The sequence below is a fragment of the Pipra filicauda genome, unplaced genomic scaffold (genome assembly GCF_003945595.2).
Source record: "Pipra filicauda isolate LSUMZ 115617 unplaced genomic scaffold, ASM394559v2 scaffold111_size4109106_pilon, whole genome shotgun sequence".
NCBI lineage: Eukaryota > Metazoa > Chordata > Aves > Passeriformes > Pipridae > Pipra > Pipra filicauda.
Genome location: NW_024103563.1, coordinates 3810950 through 3834184, shown reverse-complemented (window position 1 = coordinate 3834184; position 23235 = coordinate 3810950). Strand labels below are relative to the sequence as shown.

General features: G+C 43.6%; 1 protein-coding gene across 2 annotated transcripts; it reads right to left on the bottom strand.

Moving 5' to 3' along the window:
* Positions 1-224: 224 nt before the first annotated feature.
* Positions 225-20944, bottom strand: SLC16A9 (solute carrier family 16 member 9). Of its 2 annotated transcripts, none has more exons than XM_027745960.2 (7): positions 20853-20944; positions 15931-15989; positions 14151-14379; positions 5140-5283; positions 4149-4244; positions 1475-2383; positions 225-1139 (listed from the first exon to the last, which is right to left on the bottom strand). In XM_027745960.2, exons 3-7 carry the CDS (start codon positions 14344-14346, stop codon positions 961-963), a joined length of 1524 nt encoding a protein of 507 aa, XP_027601761.1. In that variant the 5' UTR covers positions 14347-14379; positions 15931-15989; positions 20853-20944; the 3' UTR covers positions 225-960. The 2 variants fall into 2 exon arrangements, with proteins under 2 accessions (XP_027601761.1, XP_027601760.1); XM_027745959.2 differs by lacking the exon at positions 20853-20944 and adding an exon at positions 20098-20782.
* Between the last annotated feature and the right edge of the window lie 2291 nt (positions 20945-23235).

The window sequence follows — 23235 nt, the reverse complement described above, 5'->3', positions numbered from 1 at the left end:
GCTGTCACATTTTCCCTTTTCTCATCAGGTCTACCTTGTTGCAAGCTCTACTATTTAGCTCTCTGCAGTAGGTTCAACCCACTAAACTGTGGTTGTGCAACAAGAGAGGCCCCCAGTACCTCCAGACCATGGCTGACTGACTTAGAAACACTCACCTGTAGGCTTCTGCGAGCACATCCCCAACTTTGATCTAAAGATTAAGAACTTTCATAACCAAGTCAGCATTTCTTTTCACGGTTTCAACAATCACATTTATTCCTTGGTTTAAAATTTTTTGGTTCAACAGTTTTATAAACAGACTTCACAAAATGTGCAATATTTATAAACACAGTTCTTAGTTGTAGTGGTTGTAAGAATTTTTACTTTCATCATAATGTTCACTTCAGTTATGCAACATAAGGTTGATTTGTTTCCCCTCTTCTCCCTCCTGCAATTGGCACTTCATTGTAAATTGCACAGACTTTAAAAAGACAAAAAGTTAATCTAAGCATGATGTTAAAAGCACCTCGCCACAGTATTACATTCTAATAAGGCAAATTTTTGTTTTGTAAAGCCTGACTGTGCAACTTGAGACCTAGAAAAGGTGACAGAAATGCCAACCTTCTTCCATAAGGAACAGGCCTTCATTTTTGCTTCAAAGTTTTCACCCCTCCACACCATCCCCCTTAAAAAAAAGTACAGCTGATAATACAGCAGAACATACCCCTTACAGGGTAAAAGGAAATTACAGTAGACAAAGGCTGGAAACACAGTGCACAGTAGACAAAATAAGACTGTTCTTAAAAATAACATTTAAAAAAAAAAGAAATAAAAGAAGAAGAAGGAACTGAACAACAAGAACAAGCAACAATGGAATTTTTATAGTAGAAGAGGATTTGTGGGCTTCATAAATAAGTGGAAAATTACTAAAATACTTTGCTATATAATATAAAAAGGCGCAAAGTGTTTTCCAGTTGTCACCTAAGCGCTAGATGCAACTTTGTAGGAGTAAGTATTTGGAGGCAGCTTTGAGCTCTGGTTGGTGCAGGAATTCCAGCAGGGCAACGCTGCCAACAGTAGGAGAAATCCACCCAGTAAGACACAAAAGCCACTGAAATAGAACGCGGTGTCGTACTCCTGCGTCCAGTCATAAAACCAACCTGGGGGTGAGAATAAGAGAGAAGTGCATCACTGAGGAGTTAAATGTAACACAGCACTGTTAACTTAGAGAAACACCACAGAAAAATAAAATAAAATAAGGCAAACCTATAACAGTTGGACCACTTAGACATGAAACGTGCTTTTCATCAAAGCTGAAACAAGCACACAATCAGATGGCCAGCTCAAGCCAAACAGGCTCTAAGTTTTGTTGAAGATTTTGATTTCACCTTTCCATTATTATTATTAGGGCCAACCAGAACTACTCACATGCAAATTAATTCTGTCTGGTCTTGACCAGCTCACGCTCAGTTTATACTATCTACCTTGACCTTACCTACAATTGGTGGTCCGAGGCTGTTTCCAAGTCCAGCGAAGAACATCAATATCCCGTATGCGTGAGTCAGCTTCTCAATTCCCACAGTCTTTGTTGTTACATATGGAAAAATTGACCAGTTCCCAGTCAGAAAACCCAAAATCCCAGAAAGCATTGCTAATGTAAGGTAACTTTTGGCAAATGGAATTGCAAACAAGGCCAATCCTGTCATTAATAAGGTAGTTACATACAGATATAAAGTGTTAACCCACTTGAAATCTGCCAGTATTCCTAAAATAAGTTTGCCAACAGTAGTCATAATGCCAATAATGGAAATGAGGGGCATATAATAGTCATCTTCGTTAATGTTTGCACTTCTTGCTACATCTTCCATGAGCAGAGAAGGAGGAAATCCACCAATATCAAAGAGCAAGATGGCAACAAAGAGAGCTGAAAATACTTTGTTCTTAAAAAGAACCATGGTTTCCTTCCAGTAGGTCAAATAGAGCTGCCACTTCCTTTTGGCAAGTTGCTTGCAGAAGTTTGTCTGTTCTACAACTTTCTTTTTATAAGTGTCTTTCTCATTTACATTTATTGAGCTCAATACATTCTTATTTAAAACGCTATCCTGTTTGCAGTCAAGCACATTGTTCACACATTTTTCATCAATGTAGCCCTTTTCAAGGATGCTTATATTTTCTTCAACAGTCTTTTCTTTTTCATGGTAAACAAAATATTGATCTGGGACTTTGTCTACACATGGTTTTTCCGGTGGAGGAGAACCTGATGACTCCAGTGGTCTCATTAGGCTGCCACATGCTAATATATTTAGAGACAGAGCACCAACTATTAGCAGACAACCATCCAGTCCATATAGCTCGATAAGCTCTCTTTGTAATGCTGCATATATGAAGAGTCCAACACTGGAGCCTGTAAGAGGAGAATAAGATCAGTTTTAACTGAAAAACTGAGAACATCCTTCAACACTAACAAACTTATACAATTTAGCAGCTACGAATACACTGTCACAGGAATGGTAAATCATCTGTGCTCCTCTCTGCTCCATCCAAAGAACTGGTAAGTCATCATCCCGCTTGAAGTTACAGTTTCTTTGTTGAGTATCCACAAAAATCTGAACAATTTATTGCCATTAGCACTAGCAGGCACTTTAGAAACAAGTAAGATCAAAAACATAAAAGAACTATTAAGCCATCCTTTTGCCATGCACTCACATACATGTGTCCCTTCAGGCACCATTTTGAGTTAACACAGAATTTCACACCTCAACATTTTCCCCTTTCTCCTCCTCACTGCCACCTTTCTCCTCTAAGGCAGGAAGACACCAGGGGTTCACCAAGAGCCCTTTTAGAAAAAGCCCTTGACTGCCTGGTGTTTAAGAAGTGGGGCTCACCCAGTGGGACTTTATTCCAAAGACAGCTCTGAAGCTCTACAGGACTAAACATGCACTTGAGGAATTTGGCAATTCCAAAGAAAACACTGAAGAGTAAGCAATTACTATGAGCACAAGCATTTAAAGCAATCCCACTAATTTAAAGAAAAAGCTTTTCGTTGAAGTGAACAGAGACCCATTGTAATCAATGGATGTCCTCCCACAAACACAGAGCATTGGTTCTTCAAGTCAATTTAAAGACAAACTTTAAAATGATTTGCTGAAGACTATATCTAGGTTATAGTAGAGCCATTTATATAGTTTGGCACTAAACATAGGAAAAAATAATTACAAAATTCATACTTGTTTTGTTTTCCAGGTACTAAAATTAACCAGGGCTCAATAAGATCAGATTTTAAGGCAAACTACCTGGAATCCTAACAAAAGCCCCTGAAAATGATTCCAAGAAACATTTCTGCAGAAGTTCCCTTATATAAATATGGTGTGGGTCTGGTATCAGTATCTCACAACTCTGACTATACTGACCATGCCTCTCCTCACTGACAGCTACAGATCAGAGGGGAGACTCCATACAATCTGGAAAACAAGGCATGGGACAGCAGCTGTCTTTAACAGTTCCTACTTTATTATCCTTCTTTATTATCTATCCTACATTAATTCTTCTTGGTGTACAACATCACACAACCTAAAGGCCCAGAGAGAGGGTAAGAAAGACTGCTCAGTATCCTTAAAAGAATTTTCCTTGTGTTATCAGAGGTTCATTTTTCTGGGATCACTTCAACATACATGGATGAAAAAAGCTGGGATAAGCCTTTGGAATACTTCAGAATTTAGTTCCTTTTTGACTGGAAAGGAAAAAAATATTACAAATGTAAGCCCAAATTTCAACTACTCCTTTAAAGGTGCAGCTAATGTGAGGTTATGGTGATCCAGTATTTATATCCTCCAATCTCCTTCTCACCTCTGATCCTGTGTAAGAAGAGTGTTCTGTGGAACACTTCCCCTCTTATTATCCATGGTACACAGCCCAAGGTATGCATGAGTCTGCTTTTATTTGAGTGAATATCCTTTTCTCATCTGTATGGATAACTCATGGCATACACCTGCAAGTGTATACTATTTTATCTGAAGCCTGAATTTATCTCTTCATTACTAATGATGTTTTGACTCATGAAGTACTTCAGGAAGTGACTGAGAAAAATATAATCCCGTTTTTTATTGCCAAGGTAACAGTAGCTGTATCAGAGTTGAAAAGTTAGAGAGAATGATAATTAAAAGCCATACCTGTTGAAATCAGACCGAGTGCAAGGCCTCTGCGTTTGTCAAAATACTGGCAAGTGATGGTAACTGTTGCAGTGTACAAAAGGCCACATCCAAGACCTTGAGAAAGAGAGTTAGATATAAAGCAAGCTGCATCCTCTGGGAATCAGTGCCCCTCGTTATTCCTCAGGTAACACAGTAGTGTACTCTGGGTGCAGAGGTACCTCTTAACTCTGGCTCAGCACCAGCCACACCGGCCTCACGCTGACAGGGTGACTACACTGCTGCACTGCCCCACCTCCCTCCCCCTGAGCATCCCCGGCTGCTGAACCTGTGTGGAGCAGGCTGGGTTTGAGGTTCTGTGCTGTGTGGAGGGTTACAAGGCTTTCAGCCCAGGGGGTGGCCCCAGAACTCAGCAGAGCTGCATCCACGGGCACCGTGCCCGGCCAGCACCATGCTGGGTCCCTGCTGACCAGAGAAGTGCCCAAATTCCTGACACAGTTAATTTGATCAGCCACCCACAGCAGCCCTCTGCAGCACACAGGGGCAGGTCACCACTTGCTGGGAGAACAGCACTTTCATGCCTCTAGCACAGCATTTTAGGTTCAATCCAATTATGTGGGGAACAACATTGCTCCCTAATGATCTCTAATTTATCAAATTAGAATGTGTACATGACAGACTGCAGAGGAGATGTTATTCCTTTAAGACTGGCACTTCCTTCATGCCTGCAGAAGACCTGCTTGATTCCAGCCCTTAGGTAAAACCTCAGCTTCTCCATCTCTTACAATTGTGTCAACAGAGGACAAACTGTTTTCAAACCTTGATGAATATGTACAGTGTTTTCATCTTTCACTACATGGTAACAGCCTGCCTGTGCAACATCCCTCCCTGCCCAAAAGTAAAGTACTTGATAAATCGAGTACCAGACTACCACTGCCTCTGTGAATCTGTTTCCCATTTCATATTCATAAACCGAGACTAAGTCTCAACATGAAGGGAAGGCATTTCTTACCAACAACTATCCCATACGAAACATATAGAAAGTATATGTTAGGTGCAAAACTGCTCATCATGAGGCCCCCGGCCACCATAAAGCCACTGAAGATAGCTACTGGTCTTGCTCCAAAAGATGACACACATATACTGCAGACAGGACCTAGAGGAAAAGCAGGAAAAACATTCCTAGTAAATACCAGCACCAGGAAGAATTTCTAAAATGTCAGTCTGTGGAAATGTTTCTTATGATAATTATTTAAACATAGAATTATATTAAATAACAATTCAGAGTACTAATCTTTACGGGGTTCTTTGAAACAGTCGGTTATAAAAACATTCAAGGTCAGGCTTGTCGGATTTGTGCACAAGGAGAAACTGATATCAAGACCATGAAAGGGTACCAGGGCTGGGAGGGGAAGAGCGAGCAAAACATTCCTTAAACATGGGATGATGGATACATACTGGACTGTAACACTGTCACTACACATCTAAGGACTTGTACAAAGGTTCTGAAAAGAACCTTCATCCAGGGATACCAAAGACAGACCATCACCCAGGCTTCAAGAAGCTCTTTTTGACGGAGCCCAAAAAACTGTGCTTCAGAAAGGCACTATATACATTCATCCTGATATTACATTTATAAAATTGAAATGGAAAAACAGTAACTTCTGATCATAATCACAGTAAGAATGCCACCTGGTGCTTACACAGAGGAAATATCTGTTGATATATAGATAAATACAAACAGTACTCTTCCCTGATTTTTGAGGAAATTAAATACCTGCTAGTCAGTATTGTACCAAATAACTCTTTACTACCTATCTTGGTTTCAGCTGTAAAACTACAGAAAATAAAAGGCACTTTGAGAACATCCAGGGCAACATTCATGAAATTTGGAAGAGGTTTCTCCCTCTCTTAACTCCCCAATATTTCTTGGTTGTTTAGTTCTTCAAAACAAGAACAAAGTGAGGCAGAATTTGTACCCTGCCTCTACTCAGCCAGTTCCCTCTTCACAGAAATTGTAGAACAAGCACTTATTTTCACTTGTGTGACCTGGAATACACCTTTTAGTCTTAAGTAGCATGCAAGCTTGGTGCCCTGCATAAATAAGCAACCAGCAAGGGACTTGGCTTGCAAAAGACAATCTATCTGAAACCCTGCAGTTCTAAGCATTCATACATAAACTTATACATTAGCCCCATGATCCTAAACTCAGCAGCTCTGAGATTAGCAGTCAGATAAGCAGATGACCGACATTATTTCAAACAAACAAACAAAACCACCTCGCCACTTTTGCATCAAAACACAGACACTCCACTGTTTTGCTGGATACAATCTGCAAAAGCGGAGATTTCGGAGTGTGATTTCGGAGTGTGATTTCGGAGTGTGATTTCGGAGTGTGATTTCGGAGTGTGATTTCGGAGTGTGATTTCGGAGTGTGATTTCGGAGTGTGATTTCGGAGTGTGATTTCGGAGTGTGATTTCGGAGTGTGATTTCGGAGTGTGCCGTTTGTTCAGGTCAGAGCTCCCTGACTCACACGTGGCTGACAATCCCAGCTGATGGGAGGCGAGCCCAGAGAGGTGATAGGAGGTAAACACCAGTTGGAGCCAGGGATGGTGCTTGCCTAGGTTTGCAGACGGGATCGAGCAGCTGGGAATGCAGGCACGGTTTTCCTGTGGTTACCAGCCACGGGACAAGCAGTTCTGGCAGGCAGGGGCACAGATTCGTCAGCAGGTGAAATGAGCCTCAAAGACCAGGCAGGTCAGAACTCTTGCCCTACATAAGAGCTTCTGCCTCGGGAACACAAAGGGGAGCGAGTCTGAATTGGGGCTTATCCAGGCAAAGAGTCAGAGTTACAGGGGAATCAAGAAAATGTTCTGGAGAAAAGGGTTTATTTGGATTTTGGAAACTATGAAAAGGAAGATGTAAGCACTTGCTGCCACTCAAGAGTCAGCATGCTGTGGGAATGAAAGCTGGCCAGTGTAACTTGGGCAGAGTAACTTGCTGAGAACAAAAGCTGAGAGTGTTTGATTGTTGCTGATTCTTAGAATTAATTGCTAGAACTGGCAAATTAACGTTGGTATGCTTCCTAAAACCACAGGATTTAAAAATAAACAAAGGATTGACTCCGTATTACATAAGAATTTTTCTACAGTAAAAGAACATTAGGTAGTGATAACATAATTCAATTAAGCAGGGGAATTTGCCCTCTTTCTATTCTTTATTTCTGACTTGCTACCTTGTTAAAACAAGCGGTATTTCCCTTCCACCTGCTCTCTGTATTTTGACACAGCTACTTTCAGAAGGTCTCTGTCCAGCCTGGGGTGGTGGTACTGGTACACACCTCACTGATCCAAGGTGAAACTGGACCACCTGACACCAAGGCAGAACAAGAGAGACACAGAGTTGAAAAACATGTCTTCATGTCCTGACAAGGACATTCTCCACTGGAACACCATCAAAAGCATCCCTGACGAGGTCCAAGGAGATGGTCTTCCAGCTTCTCCCACTTAAAAAAATTAATCCCAAAGAAGAACAAAAAGTACAAAGAGACCTTTTCGCTCCAATATGGAAAACAACCTGCACAAAACTGAAGAACCTGCTCCAATAGGCTCAGTATTACTCTGCCATCTCACACAGCAAGAGATCTGGCAGCCCAGTAATGGCCCTGTTTATAAGAAGGAGCGCCAGTATAAGTATTAAAATAGTTATTATTCTTCTCTGGGTTATACTCTTCACTGGGTTGAAAAGAAAAACAGCTCCATCTTCGCCTTCATGCTGGGCACTACTACAGTCCCCTCATCACACTGCCAGAAAATAAAAGTCACAAAAGAAAACCCCCATGACAGCCAGCATCTTTGTTCTTTACCCTGCCTCTTTGCATTCCTTCCCTTTCTCCATTTCCCAAAGAGCTGGCATTTTTTTTCCACCAGGCACAGTACCTTCAGTTATTACCATGGCATTTGCACAGGAGTTCACTGTACACAAACATGTAATTCTTTACAAGTAATTGAAGCACAATGGGTTCAAGGCACTTAATTCCAGTGAAAATCCAACTTTCCCAGAGTGGGACTGAGACTTGCTCTGTGAACTCCTGCCCCATGGATTTTGTTCAAAGTGGATGTTCTGAGGAATACAGGAGTCTATGTACAGCCACATAGGAAACAGCTCTTCGGGCAGCATAAGGGTTTTCATTAGCTGACTCTCTTTCAGACAGATCCTTTCTCACAGTAATGTGAACACCACAAAAATAAAATCCCAGTGGCAATCCTCAATAGTAAGCATGAAAAATAGCTTTTAAGCCAGCATTTTGTTCAGTTTGCCAACAACTCCAGGGGTTAGCACTAGAATTAGAATAATATTTGAAGACATTGATAAATATTTACCTCTTTTACAAATAAAATCGCTGGGGCTTTTTCCTTTCCAAATGATGCATCTTAAAACTAGACCAAACTCTATCAAAAAAAAGATACCAGCTCAGTTGATAAGAATGATAGCCAACTCTAGGAGGAAAGACTCAGCAGCCAACACTGATCCTCTGACACGACCTGTCACAGCTTAGCAGACAGTGACACAATTATCAGGCTCTGCAGAGGAGCAGTCAAGAAGATCCCTAGACAAAATGGGAAGCAGCAGTAGAAAGAATATGGGTTTTTACAGTAGATCTTTATGCAGACAGACCAAAGAGGGAGAACACCTAGAAGGATTCATTTGTACATTGATATTTTTATTATTTTGAATAAAAGACTTTACCTTCAGTGAGACCTGGATGTGACAGTGAGTCCTTCCTGAGACATGAAAACAAACCATCAGCTGCTCACAGAGGAACTTTATAACTACCACAATCTGCTGACCTCCTGACAAGTACAAAGTTGTTTCTTTTATGGACATCAAGAACTAGCACTCTCTTCCTCAATATTTTCACATGAAGAGAAAAAAAAATCTGCAAACTGACAGTCCCATCCTCCACTCGCTCATCTCGAGGGTCCTCCCTCCTTCATCTCATACACACACAAAACCTTTTGCTAAACAAACAGTATTGGACAGCTGAGTTCTTTTTCTTATCACCTCCATTAATCTGACCCACCCTAGTGTTGGTATCTGTCCGAGCCTGTTGAAACCATAGAGTAGAAGCAACGCTCATGGACTGCACGTAAAATCCACTGGGCAGAGTGCAGGAATATTTTTGCACATTAAGTTCATTTTTAAAACCTGGTTATAATAAAGATAATATTCTCCAAATGTTTGTAGTCTGGATATGAATATAGATGAGAAGAAAAGCTTTTTACACCGGACAGCAACCCAAATGATTGGAAAGACTGCTCCTTTCTGGTAAAGTTATTCTATGAACTGGGCTCCTTTTCAGAGGAATCTTTGGGGCGCCCTCTCCCCTCCACAAAAACTATGTACAGCTTCCATACTTTACAATGGGGGCTATGTATGTGTGAGGTTTTGGTCCAAAAATAAGTAGATGCTGCAAAGGCGGTTTTAGAATTGTAAAATTTTTGCTTGAAAACCCAAAATTAGGCTTTTTTAACATTTAACACAGAATTCCTCAGATCAGTAGAAACACCCCATCAAATTATCAAGACATGCCTCACAAGAGAGAGTCTTCCCTTTGTTCTTTCTCCATTAATGAAGGGAAGAAGGAATGGGAGACATTGCTGGTGTCTCCTCCTATGCCAAATACTGTGAAGTCAACTCTCAGGATAAACAGCAGTGGTGCCAATTACAGGCGCCAAGGTCTTTGTCTGTTTTACTTTTAACAAGTGTTAACATGGATCAAATTCAATTTCAGGCTCCAAATGGATGTAAAATTAAGAACACTTGGTGCAGAACAAACACATGATCTTCAAGAAGGTACATAAATATCCTCCTCTAGCCTGTTTTAGTAGGGGAAACATACTAAGCTTTTCCAATTTCTTCATATGCAACAAGCCCTGGAGCCAAGTGCCACATCTACCATAGCCCGATCAAGGTTATAACACCTCACTTGGTAGAGGAGGTCTCACCTCTGCCCTGTACAATAACACTGATGCTTTTCTTTCACTGTTTTAGGCTCATTTCTTCCAATGCGCTGTCAGGTCGTGTCACAAAAAGTCACAGCCCAAGTCATCCTGCGAGGAACAGGCCAACCAGGTCCCTGTCCCGTTCCCTTTTCCAGCTGACATTGGCCTTAGCAACGCTGCCTGTGCTGTGAGCAAATGGACAGAAATGGAACACCAGGAGGCCAGGAAACTCATCCCAATAAACAAGGTGCTGAACTGGGTTTCTATGTCTCCAGTCTAAGTTTAGCTCTCTCATGCAAGTCAGAAGTAAACATTTTAGAAAGGATACCAACGCAGTAAACATGAAAGGGCTCACCAGCACCAGGTGCTTAAAAAAAAAGTTTAAGACTACATGTACAGAGGGAAGGGGGGAGACACACAGAACCTTTTTCTATGCCAGATGCCACACGTGTCATCCTCTTTTTGGTGAAATTACAGTAATAACACAGCAGAGTCACTGGACCTACCTTTGTTACAGAAGCCAACTAATGAATGTGATTGCTGGTGCTATCAATGACAAAAGTCTTCCTAAGAAAATGGATACTCACTTATTTCCTGCCTGCAGCTGCAAATCCACCATAACTGCCATTCTTATTCCAGTCTGGCACGTACAGCTTCAGAAAGGTGACGTTAAGTTGAAGAGAGCTCACAGAGGAGTCAATGGCTCTCCAGAAAAGCCTTAACTAAAAGTGTTGGAGTCTTTTGTGTCAATGGCAAAAAGACTAAATCAAGGTACAGGCTTTAAAGAAAATTTAGAAGTAATTTGATTGTATTTTGTAGACGTCCATCACACTAATCCAGGGGTACTTCAAAATATACCACTTGAAAATAACATTATTCATCAGATGAAAACTTAAACTAAGCAACTCCTATCATAAGTTTGTATACTTTCAAGGAGGAAATTGATTACTGAGGAAAAGTTTTGCAATGGAGAATGCACTAAGCAAACAAACATGTTCTTAATCAAATGAGCACTACAGTATTTTCTGTATGCAACATGAATCGCTTTAATAGTATCGATACTTAAAAATGTCTTTGGATAACTACATCAGAGACTGGACACCAACATAAAGGTGGAGAAAGGAACAAACAACAAATACTAGAAGAGAACGTTGCCCAGAGAAGCTGTGGCTGCTCCATCCCTGAAGTGTTCAAGGCCAGGCTGGATGGGGCTTTGACCAACCTGGGATAGTGGAAGGTGTCCCTGCCCATGGCAGGGGGTGGAACGAAATAACCTTTAAGGTCCCTTCCAACCCAAACCATTCTATGATTCTATGATTAAACTTAGGAACAGTAAAAGGCAAGAAGACTTCTGATAGGAAGGAGGACTTTGGAATAAAGCAGTCCTATTACATGCAATATTGCTGCTGAAATCAGCTTGTTCAGCAAGATTATTAAGTTACAGATAATACCCTTTCACATACATGAAAATATGTTAATTTAGAAAAATTCAGTTAGCCTGATCATCTACTTAACACAGGCTACAACACACAACGGCCCCACCTGGTCTATAATACTGGAACCTACAATAGGAGAAATAAGAACAGAAGCAAGCTCTCTTTTCCTATATTTATACGGTTTTGCTCTGAAAACACATATGATATTCACCCTAGTGACTAGGTCTGAAAAAGGCCTGCTATGAAATCTACATGAAAAACTGTAGCTTGTCAAAAGCATTCTAGTTTTAGGTAGCGGTTACAACACTTACATTGTCCTTTCAACAAGTTTACTTAAAGTAGATTTGTCATTAAGGTCATATCCCAGCTTGATAAGACAGAGGGATCTTCAATTTCAGGTAAAGCTCAGAACATATATTTTGTTTTCAGCCAACTGTGATAACATCAAGGCAATTAAAAGGCCCTCGCTGTACTTTTTTTTGAAGGCATTAGAAGTAGGAATGATTATTAAGCTTCCAAATGCCAAACTGGAAGAATAAAAGCACATAGACAGACACCACTCCTCCTAACTTGCCAAAATTTCATTCAATCATTCCATGCCAAAATCAGCTACAACAGCACCTTTGATTTGTATTACTCAGTCACAGAAGTTTATATTTGCTGTTGTCGTGGTTTAACCCCAGCCAGCAGCCAAGACCACGCAGCTGCTCACTCTCACCAGCAGGACTGGAGAGAGAATTAGAAGGGTAAAAGCTGCAAAACTCGTGAGTTGAAATACAGCAAAAGCCACACACACAAGCAAAGCAAAACAAGGAATTAATTCCCTGCTTCCCATGGGCAGCAGGTGTTCAGCCATGCCCAGGAGCACAGGGCCCCATCACACATAATGGTTACTTGGGAAGACAAACACCATCACTCCAAACATCCCCCACTCTTCACCCCACTTAATACACTGAGCTTGATGTCATATGGCCTGGAACATCCCTTTGGTCAGTTGGGGTCACCTTTCCTGGCTGTGTCTCCTCCCAGCTTCCCATGTACCCCTGGCATGGCAGCATGAGCAGCAGAAAAGGCCTTGGCTCTGGGTAAGCCCTGCTCAGCAATAACAAAAACATCTCTACGTTATCAACCGTGTGTTCAGCACAAATCCAAAACACAGCCCCATACTAGCCACTAAAGAATATTAAACTCTTACCCCAGCCCAAACCAGCACAGCTACAAAGCACACCACTGACCGATGCTCACAGTAGCAAGACAGAGGGCACCAAGAAATCTGGAAACATGGTGCTGACATACAGGAAAGGGGGCTGAGGCTCTTATCAGAGCCACAGATTTCTGGTCTCCAGGGAGAGGGTTTTTCTTCACACCTTCTCTTGCAATTCCTTCCTGTCTAGTTTTTTCTTCAGTAATTACCTCGTTTATCTTTATTTTCCTCCCACTTCACTCTCTCACTCAAGTTTATTTAGGTCTTGATGCACTAATAACGGGAGTTAATGCCCTTAACACAGAAAAATAAAAAAGCATGATGGAAGAGCAGTCTACAGTGCTTTACCCATCTACACCCTGAGACTGAATATAGTCTTCTTGTGGTTAATGATCCACCTGCCTTTGCCCGTTCCTGTTCTGCCTAATGATATAAACCCTAACAGATGTGACACCAATATTTGGCCAGTTACAGTGTCATATAAAGCAGTGGTCTTCATTCAGGTCCTTATCCGAACATCAACTTTCTTTTAAGGAGATAGTCCTCGGAATCCTGAGCTGCATTTTGTCCACTGAGCTACATAATTGCTTTTGCCCATAGCAGTTGCTCTGCTGACAGGCAATTTTTTCCAGATTCAGCAAAAAGATAATAGTTCCCATGGTGAATCTCTGAAAAACAGAAGTTAGTGATTTGACCCAGTACAACATCTGTGCTCAATATTAAAGCAACAAACTGGACCTACAGAATTTCAAGGTGGTGTTTTATTTCCCTAAAACCTTGCTGTTGTTCCTCAACTAACAATGTCTTATTAAAGAAAAGCTTCCAGTAAAGTTTTTTTTTAATGCTACTGCTACCCATAACTTTCCAGGCTTCAAAGGGAGTTTTTTCTCAAAGACACAGTGGAAAGGAGCCCTCACCCACCCTAAATGGCAGGTTTACCCCTAGAGCTGAAAAATTAGTAACTGATTTATTAATTGACTGTTTTTCATAAAGCACCTGAACCATTTCAGACTAACAGTTTGTTCTGATTTTAAAATACTAATGCTAATGTTAGTATTAAAGCCTCATTAAAAAAAAAGAAATCCCACCCACAAAATTTTCATTCCCAGAGTTTGGTTCTTCTAGTTTATTCAAATACAAAAATTTTTAATTTTTTAAGGGGAATATTTTTACTGCTCTTTTAACATTATGTTGCTTTGGTTTATGCATAGTGGAACTGTAAATGTAATTTTCTTACCTATCTTGACCCAAAACAAAAATGCATCATCCTCATTCTATCATGCGCAGCTGTATTTGATACAATTCCGAAAGCACACACAGACAAAAGCATCTATTGGAAGGGTTCCAATTTAAGATAGATACTGTTTCTACACTTACTGGCAAGCAATCCGATTCCATTTGCTAGGGATCCAACCCAAGCAGTCTTGCCTTTCCCTTCTCCGAAGGCATCCAGCCATTCTAAATACAAGACTCCCACCGCCAGCGGTGATCCATAACACAGGAACTGGGTGAAGAAGGAAACGAGAACGATCACCCAGCCCCAGCCACCATCGGGTGGTTTCTGAAATACCATCTTGTCAGAGGAGCGCAGAGGGACGGGCAGAACCTGTGCAAACAGAACCCGGACAGAGGATCAGAAACGTGACTGAGCGAGGTGTGCTGACACAGGTGAGCTGGGCAGAGAAGCACACATCCCAACAGAGGGTTATTTCAACCATCCTCCAAGAAACAGAATCAACACAGCAATGGAAATTACAGTACCATTTGGTACTTCTACCCCTTCTGAATAATAGAGACAGTACACAAAGCATAACAAGTCGTACACGCATCAGTACTGTATTACAGAGAAGGGAACATTTCATTTACTGAATGCTAAATAGGCTTTGTGAGGACCTCAGGCATTAATATCTGCCACAGTTCAACAAGAGAACCACATGGTCCCCAGCTGTCAATACCATGGATATCCTCAGTGAAGCACATAGGCTTAAAAGACAAGAAAACCTACAGGTATAAAACAATCCCAATTAAACAACTTAAGATTAAAAAAAAAAAGTCAAGTATAAAAATATCAATTAATGATCAAAAAAAAAGAAGAAGAAAAAAAAAGAGTAAAAAATTTCTACTTAGTTGTCATATCAGCATAGGGCCTTGAAATTTAGCAGGGTGTTTGCCACCAGATAGTGTACTCTGGGAGGGACAGGCCAAGAGGAAGACTAGCAACAGTTTAGCACTCTGCTCTGTCAACAAAGTGAAAGCTGCATCCAAAAATCACTTTGTATATATTAGTGAAGTGTGTTCTAAACTGTGTACGGGTGTGGCTTATATGCCAAGACATGACAGCACTAAACATGCACACAAAAATCTGCTATAACCTGTTACAGTGTCTGCCCTCTGTGCAGCTGGCACACAGCACCCTTCCCCAAACTGGCCATCACTTCCTGGACTCCATAAATACCACCTTGTTCCTGTGCATTTATGGCTTTAAGTAACCCACCTTCCTCACACCTTCTCAAGGCTCGTTTGTGGATACTTCTAAAACCAAATAATTTAAAAGGTTTTCCTAGTTGCATTGCTTTAGAGTTTGGATGACTCCAGTGATACGGTGAGTCCCCCTGTGCACACAACTAACCTGCCCTCCCCTCTCTACAGCGAGAAGTGAAGATCACAAAACCTGTACCCTGTTCCTGGCTCTGTCACTAACCAGACGTATGAATCTCAAACAAGTTATTTCCTTTACCCTGAAAGATAGAAACAGATAAGATCTTACCCTGTTTTCTTCATGAGATATTCTCAAGGACCATCTTCACGCTGCAGCTTATGCCCTAAGACTGCTGCAGTAACAGCTCTGCTCAGGGAGACTCCCAAGAGGCAAAGCAGAAAAATAAATGTATTGCACTGCCTTTTTGACTTACAACCCGAAGGAAGTGGAAAAAAAATTGCTGCTGTATGAAAGCAATGGTGTAAACAAGTAGGCAATAAGAGAATTTCCATTCAAGCTCCTCACACTCTATCCTTGGGCAGTTTTTTAGAATTTGCATGGAAAACTTACAAAAAACCTATAGTATAAAATTTTGAGGAATGATTGTGTAGAGACATGAAAAAGACAAGTTCTAGTTTACAGATGCACTTAAGTGTTACTTTGAAGATAGGCACTTACAGATGATGACAAAAGAAGTCCTTCAGCTTCCTACAAATGTAATTTCACGTGGCAACTACCTGCAGAAAAAGAACAACAAAGCAAGTTTTCAGCCAAAGTATCACTGAAACAGTGAACAAAACTCTGAAAAAATGGCGGCCTCACATTAGATTTCCTCTTTTTAATATCTTTTCAGAGGAACTTCAGAGGCAATCAGGTTATTTCAGTGGACAAGTACTGATCCCCTGACATTAATTAACAGCTGACAGCAGCCTTGAGCCTCAAAGTAACAAAAACATTATCTACTAATGTGAAATAAATGTTGACATTCTAGGGCCTTTGGGAATGATTTACAGTTTTAACACACTGACTGTCCTTCAAGAGACAGTATTCCTAGTTATAAACATTACAAAGTTATTTACTTCAGTTTGAAATGTAAGCCCTGACTTACTCCAATATCTGGTGAGTGTCTCTTATCCCAGGAGATGCAAGGGTGACAGCTGGGATAGACAGAAGTTATACCATACCATAAGGTATCGAAGTATTAAAAAGTTGCTTATAGGTACTTTCTTATAACACTAACCTTTGTACAAAAGGGGATCCCCATATTTCTACACAAAATATTTGAGCTATTTGAACACAGTCACCAAGAGCTGACCTATGCATCTTTCCATGCACTTCCCCAGGATGTGTGGAATATAATTACTCCCTGTCTTTGAGAAGAATCACAGTCAGTGCTACAGTTAATTCCAAGCTCTGGGAAAAGGAGCTATGCTCACTGGGCATTCTAGTGTCTCAGGAGAAGTTCATGGAGAGCTTGTGGAAGTCCTTCAATTTATTGCCTAGTGATGTCTGAGCAAGAGAAAGTCCCAGGTTCTGCTCCCTACTCTCTGGGCAGTTCCATGTGTTTTGAATACACATAATCGCGAGATAAAATACATAAATAAACATCCCAGGTCATAGGAACCCATTTAGGGAGCTTCCAAATCTCTAATCTTCAGCTACCCTTTGGTAAGATGACGTGTTTTATTTAGGATATAGATACTGGTCTTTTAGAAGACAAATAAGTTTTGACTTTCTTGTTGATGTTTAATTTGTCCTTTAGCCAACATGTTGAGGAGGTATGTGCTGCTAATGAAACATTTATGTGGAACTATCTTTACAAAACCAGCTCCCTCGACATCTTTGAGCTGTAGACTGAGTAGCAGTCTGAGACAGCAATAAATTTGTGCTTCACTGATCTACCCTTTGTAGAACACTTCTCTAGGGCTCTCTTAAAAGCCATCACAGATGTTTCTGCATCCCCATTACATTCTGAAACTGATACAATAACGTGGCTGCTTCACACCAGTGTGAGATGGACACCAGTGCCTGATGCACGCTGCTGTACTGCATTTACTCCCTGCATGCTTGTGTAGTTACAAGGGTTATGGCTGATTTTTTGGAAGTAATTCATTGCATCGTGATCCTCCGTGTTTGTTACAATAAATAAAACCCTGTTCTGGTGTCACCTTGGGGGGTTCACACCTTGGTGCCTCTGTCGGGGCGTCCCGGGGCCGCTTTGGGGGGGTGGGGGAAAACCCGGGCTGGATTTTGCCTGGAGTATGGAATGGGGGAAAACCCGGGCTGGATTTTACCTGGAGTATGGAATGGGGGAAAACCCGGGTTGGATTTTGCCTGGAGTATGGAATGGGGAAAACCCGGACTGGATTTTTCTGGAGTACGGAATGGGGGAAAACCTGGACTGGATTTGGGGGGGGGAAAGAAGGGTTGGACTTGATGATCTCAGAAGTCCTTTCCAACCCGGCTGATTCTATGATTCTATCATTCACCTTGTTTTGTCCTTGCCTAAGAGTAAAAAAATAGTGGAAATAAGTAACTGCTTAAACAACAGACGCTCAGACAAAGCAAGGAAGTTTTCAGGTAAATAATGGAGGTAGACAGTAAATAACGTCAACTCATTTGTTTAAAAAGTAACTTTTAGGAAAAAAACACTGTTATATTGATTTCCACTATATCGATGCCCTAAAATTTGGCACAAAGACAACTTTTGAGTTCAGTTCTGCTATTCTAAACAGTTGATGGAGAGGAAGCAAGGACAGGGCAGGAGAGGAAAAAAGTTCTTGTAGACTTAGGTCACATAGTCTTTTCTAATAGAAAGACTGAAAAACCTCTGGATTCGTTCCTCATCTGCTACAACACTGCACAGCATTATTGACTTCAACCAACTGCTCCCAATTTATGGCAGCAAAAGAGCTGACCCTCTACATCCTGACATCTGTTTTGCACCACAGATCTCTTTTGCATCTTCTAGCTAAATAAGAAAATAAATAAGATGTCCCTGTCGACCAAGCTGCTGCTGGGACTGTGAATATCAATCCACTTTCTACCGGTACAGTGTTTAATGCTTCCCTGAAAATGACAAGTTATACTATAATAGCTTAGTAGCAGGAACAAGAACTGACAGAGGAAATTAAACCCTTGCTACTCCCAACACCACTTGCATAGGCACTGAATCTGTGCATCAACTTGAGAGGGATGCAAAGAGCCTCTTACTATTTTCTATCTGTGTGGAAGAAGGACACAGACTGCACAGATAAATGTGGCCACCAAAAATAAAGAAGCAGAAGCCCACACAGAAGAGAGAGCTCAATAGTTTTATCTCAGAGCCAACTAGGAAGACTTGTGTGATCCTGGAAACAGACAAACAACCATGGGTTTAAGATTCAGGTGGGAACAATTTCACAAACCTTCCCTTTCACAAAACCTAGGGATATTGTTTCAGACTCCAGGAAACCTCATTACATTAAAAATACTGAAATCTAGACATGAAGCATAAAGAATTAAACAGCAATTTGAAGTTTGGTCAGAAAAAGCTTTTCAGCGAGTTGTACTCACTACGAATAAGAATCAGAGGAAGAGAGCTGCTTGGTGAAAGCCTTTACCAACCACAACAAAAAGAAACCCTAGAGAACAAACTGAACAACAATTTTAATGTGGAAAGAGAGAGGTGTCTGGCTGCAACTGTTTGCTTTTCTCTGAGCAGCATTATCACAATAATGAGTTCTCTTTCTATAAATCTTAAAATTTGGCTGAAAGATGACAGATGAGCAACAAAAAAAGAACAAGAGTACAACTGAAACATTAGCCCTCAGCACAGAAACTTGTATTAATCTGTGGCAAAGGGAATCTTGAGAAAGACAGTAGCAATATGATTGTTTCCAGTTTGCTATTTGTGCAACCAGAGCCTGGGTAAGTGTGCTGCTTTCTGTGAGCAGCACATGGCTGCAAAGAAAGCCAATGTCAGCAGAAACACTGCATGATTAACACTTGGCTAGTCCAGTTTTGCAAGGCACTGGTACAAATGAAGATGGTACCAGCCAAAAAGATTCCCTCTTTTTGAGCTGAATCAGATTTCTTATAAATTTCCATTTATTTTTCAGGAAAGTTCTTGCCATTATTTTCTGAAGTTTCTGCTACCCTTAGCTGGCAAGTAACACCTAAAGCATGAGAGTGGCCATGATGCACTATGGTTGTTTTTAACACAGTCATCATATCCAAACACCTGCACATATACTGATGTGACAGCAAGAGCATTGTATTAAATTCACTGAAAAAGATGCATCTGTACTTGGATGGCATCAGACTTTGATGTCTAACTACAGTAGCTTCCCATGTTCAAGTATTTAAGTTCTTTCACACTGAGTATATCTATATTTCCCTTCAAGTTCTCAGCATTCAAGTTTACCTATTTCTCATGCTTCTCTAATTGCACTTTTGTAAGTTAAGCAAGAGGCCCATCAACATTTCCTTCCATTGCTGCCTGATGAGGGAAGAAGCGTGAAGTTTAAAATAAAACAAAATACCAGAACAAAACTTACCGACGACATAATAATGTTTCTCTATTGTGCAAAATCAGTTCACATAAAGAAGCATCTATGGGGCAGCGCATAAACCAGCCAACTTTGTACATATCTGTCAGCTCATCGGAACCAGTCCTACCTGTTTCCAGAGCCTCACTGCCCCAGAGGGGATGGAAAACCCCCCCGCAAGTATACCTGCCTGTCGGACACTAGCACGCATCCATGCAGACAGACGAGAGCCGGCGCTGCTATAAACCACCAGCCACCACGATTTACTAGAGGAGAAGTCCTCTGCAGGACGAGAGCGCGGTGTGCATCGCCTTACCCATCACAACCTGCGAGGGCTCCCGTCGGCATCCGCTCCCTCAACCGGTCCGTGCTCCTTGGCCAAGTCCTCCGTGGGGATGGATGGCCTCTTATAGACCCCGGCTCGCCTCGCCTCGCCTCTCCCCACGCCCTCCGGGGCCAGCCCACAGCCCTGCTCCGGAGCACTGCGTTACACATTGACGCCTTCTACCTCCAGACCAGTTTCGACGGCAATCGCTCATCCGCCCAGTGACGCGCATCATGAGGTGACCGAAGGTCGCCCTCGCCGCCCCGATGCCACACACAGGGAGAGACAGGTCGTGCCGCACGGCCCCGCTCCCGGGCAGCCGCAGTTTCCCAGATGCCAAAGGGCGCCCGGGATGGGCACGCACCGGTGGCCACGGGCGCCCGCTGCCACGTGCCCGCGGCAGGTGGTGATGCCCCACAGCGCCCAGTGCCCGCTGGATGCCAACAGGGAACACCGGGAGGCCCCCACAGCCAACGCCGAGGGGTGTCCGCGGTCGGCACCGCGGGGTGGACGTCGATGGGCACCGCAGGGGATGCGGCCGCCCCGGCGGGCGCCAGGGACGGCGGCACGTCCCGCGCCTGCCCCTTTGCCGAATCCAGGAGCTGTGGAGACCGCGCGGAGCCCCCTCGGGGACACCGGCCCGCCCCGGACCCGGGGCAGCTCCCTCCCAGACCTCTGTCCGACCTTCCCCGCGGCCCGGCCCGGCCCCCTCGCTGCCCCCCACCCGATCCCCGCGTCCCCGTTACCTGCGGGCGGGCGGCCCGTGGGGCGGGGGGCAGGAGCCGCCCCCGGGAGCCGGGACAGCCCCGCATCCCGGCGCGGCGGGCGAGCCTCGGCCGGCACGAACCGGTTGTAACTCGGGCGGGGGAGGAGCCGCCGGGGGCCGCCACCGCCTCCGCCCGCAGCCCCGGGGCGGGGGGGCGGCCCCGACCCCCGCCCCTCCGGGGGCGGCCGCTCCGCTCGCACTCACCTCCGCCGCCGACCCTGCCTTGATCCCGATCCCGTTCCTGCTCCGCGGGCAGACCCCGGCCACGCCGCCTCCCCCCGCCCCGCGCTCTCCGGGGCGAGGCGGACGCGGGTCCCCGGCCGAGGGTCGTGCCCAGCCCGGCGCCGGGCGGGAGCCGCCCCCGCTCCCCGCTGTGTCCCGCCTGCCGGCTGCCCCCGCCCGGCCCCACCGCCACCCTCGGCGAGGGCCTGGTCCCCAGGCACGGTGACCCCCTACTGCCATCCCCTGCCCCGGGCAGTCGCCCGCCCGCGCCGAGGCCCAGGAGGCACCGCAGCACCGGGTTGCCCCGGGCACAGCCGCGGGGACCAAAGGCAGCGGAGCCGCCGCAGGACGGGGATGGGCGCTGCCTCCCCGCCGCCACCGATGCCAAAAGGCCGCAAACTTGCGCTGCAGACAACGATGCAGCCCACGTGCAGCACTGCAACCCCAGCCTGCCAGCTCAGGGGAGAGACTACTCACCCGTGGGTCAGCGCAACCGCTGCCTTTAGAGGCCGTCTCATCCAAACCCTTGCCCAGATCAAGTGTGCGTGGCACCTACAGCGCTGTTAGACATACGGCAAGGTAGCTGTCAACTCGCTCAAGTTCATCCACCTGCGACTTTCACCCTCCAGACTGCAAAGTCTGATGCAGAGGCTGACTGAACACTCAGCAAGCATAGGGCTCTACCCATGGTGTGTTCAGCATGACAGCTGTGCTGCTACCTCTACCCAATCAGAGCTCAGGTACCAACACACTGCAGGTGGAAATATAAACATTCCCAGAGTTGAGTGAAATTCTGAGAGCTGAAATATTCCTAGACCTGAAATGCTGATGCAATCTCAGATGTTCACAGCCTCTGCATTTCCTACAGGTATGGCATAGCTCCCCTTTCAGACCTGCAGTCCAAATATTTGCATGCAGTCCATGCAATATTTACAGGTTCATGAACTTGAAGTATCTTTGAAAGTGTCTAGATCCACACCTCACAGTGTTCCTGTAAATACTAAAGTTAATACTTGCTACTGGAAGGACTGACGGAAGAACAGCACAAACTCAAGACTCACTTGTAAGACATCTCAATTGGCATAAGGTTCAGTGTTACGTATCTCATGCCAGAAAGGGCAGCCAGCTGAAGGGGGGGAAAAGAAAAGAGAACAGGAACTCTGAGAACTCTAGAAAACTGTTCCAGGGAGCAGAACTGAAATAAATGGCATTTAACCTAGAGAGAAGGCAGAGGGGAAACATGATAACCTTCGAGAGCTGTAAGGTTACTGCGAAGCAAAGGGAATTAACTGTTCTGCATATACATTAGGCAATTACAAGAGGTGAGTGGGCTTAAACCCCATCCACAGATAACTGCTGTAGATATTAGGAAAAGCTAGGCTAGCTTGCTGCTGGCAGAGATTTCTTTGGGAGAACACAGCATTTTCGGAACACACATGCACTGGGTTGCTGAAACAAATGACTGAAGACGGCTGCCCAGATAGTAAACAGCCTCTGCTGACTTTGATCACTCCTTGGGCTCCAGGACACAGGCTGAAATCGAAAGGCTAACTGAAATCTTTCCACAGCCACACAAGAGATGGTTGGGAAACAACAATTCTGAAGTTCCCATCCAAGATGTGCTGTTTCCTACACTTCAGTACAAAACCTTTTTGCATGCAAGTGCATATAAAGCTCCAGATCCCACTACAGTTCTTGATACAGAAGCTTAGAAACCAATGGGCTAAAATTAAATATTTCACTCTAGCAAAATTGGCTATGAGCATCTGAAAAATATTAGTCTATTCACAAGTTCACAATGGTTTATCCATACAGAAATGTTCAGAAGAGTTAAGGCACATCGCTGACAGAGTACTTTGACATATGCTGGATCTTTATGCCGAGGGAGCAGGCCCAGTTAGATGCAAACCAAACCGAGTTTACATGACAGGCAGCTCTGGACCTGAACAAAAAAGCCCACTTGAGAATAAAAATGCACTTTAAATGAATACATATTGATCCTATAACTTCTCTGCATGTCCTCCTGACGACAAGTCCTCTGCTTTTAATTAAACCTGGTTTTAATATGAATATGCCAGTCACGTGCGTACCATAATTTTGAGAGGGCAACCTTGCTGGCAAGAGACAGAACTGTGAAAACA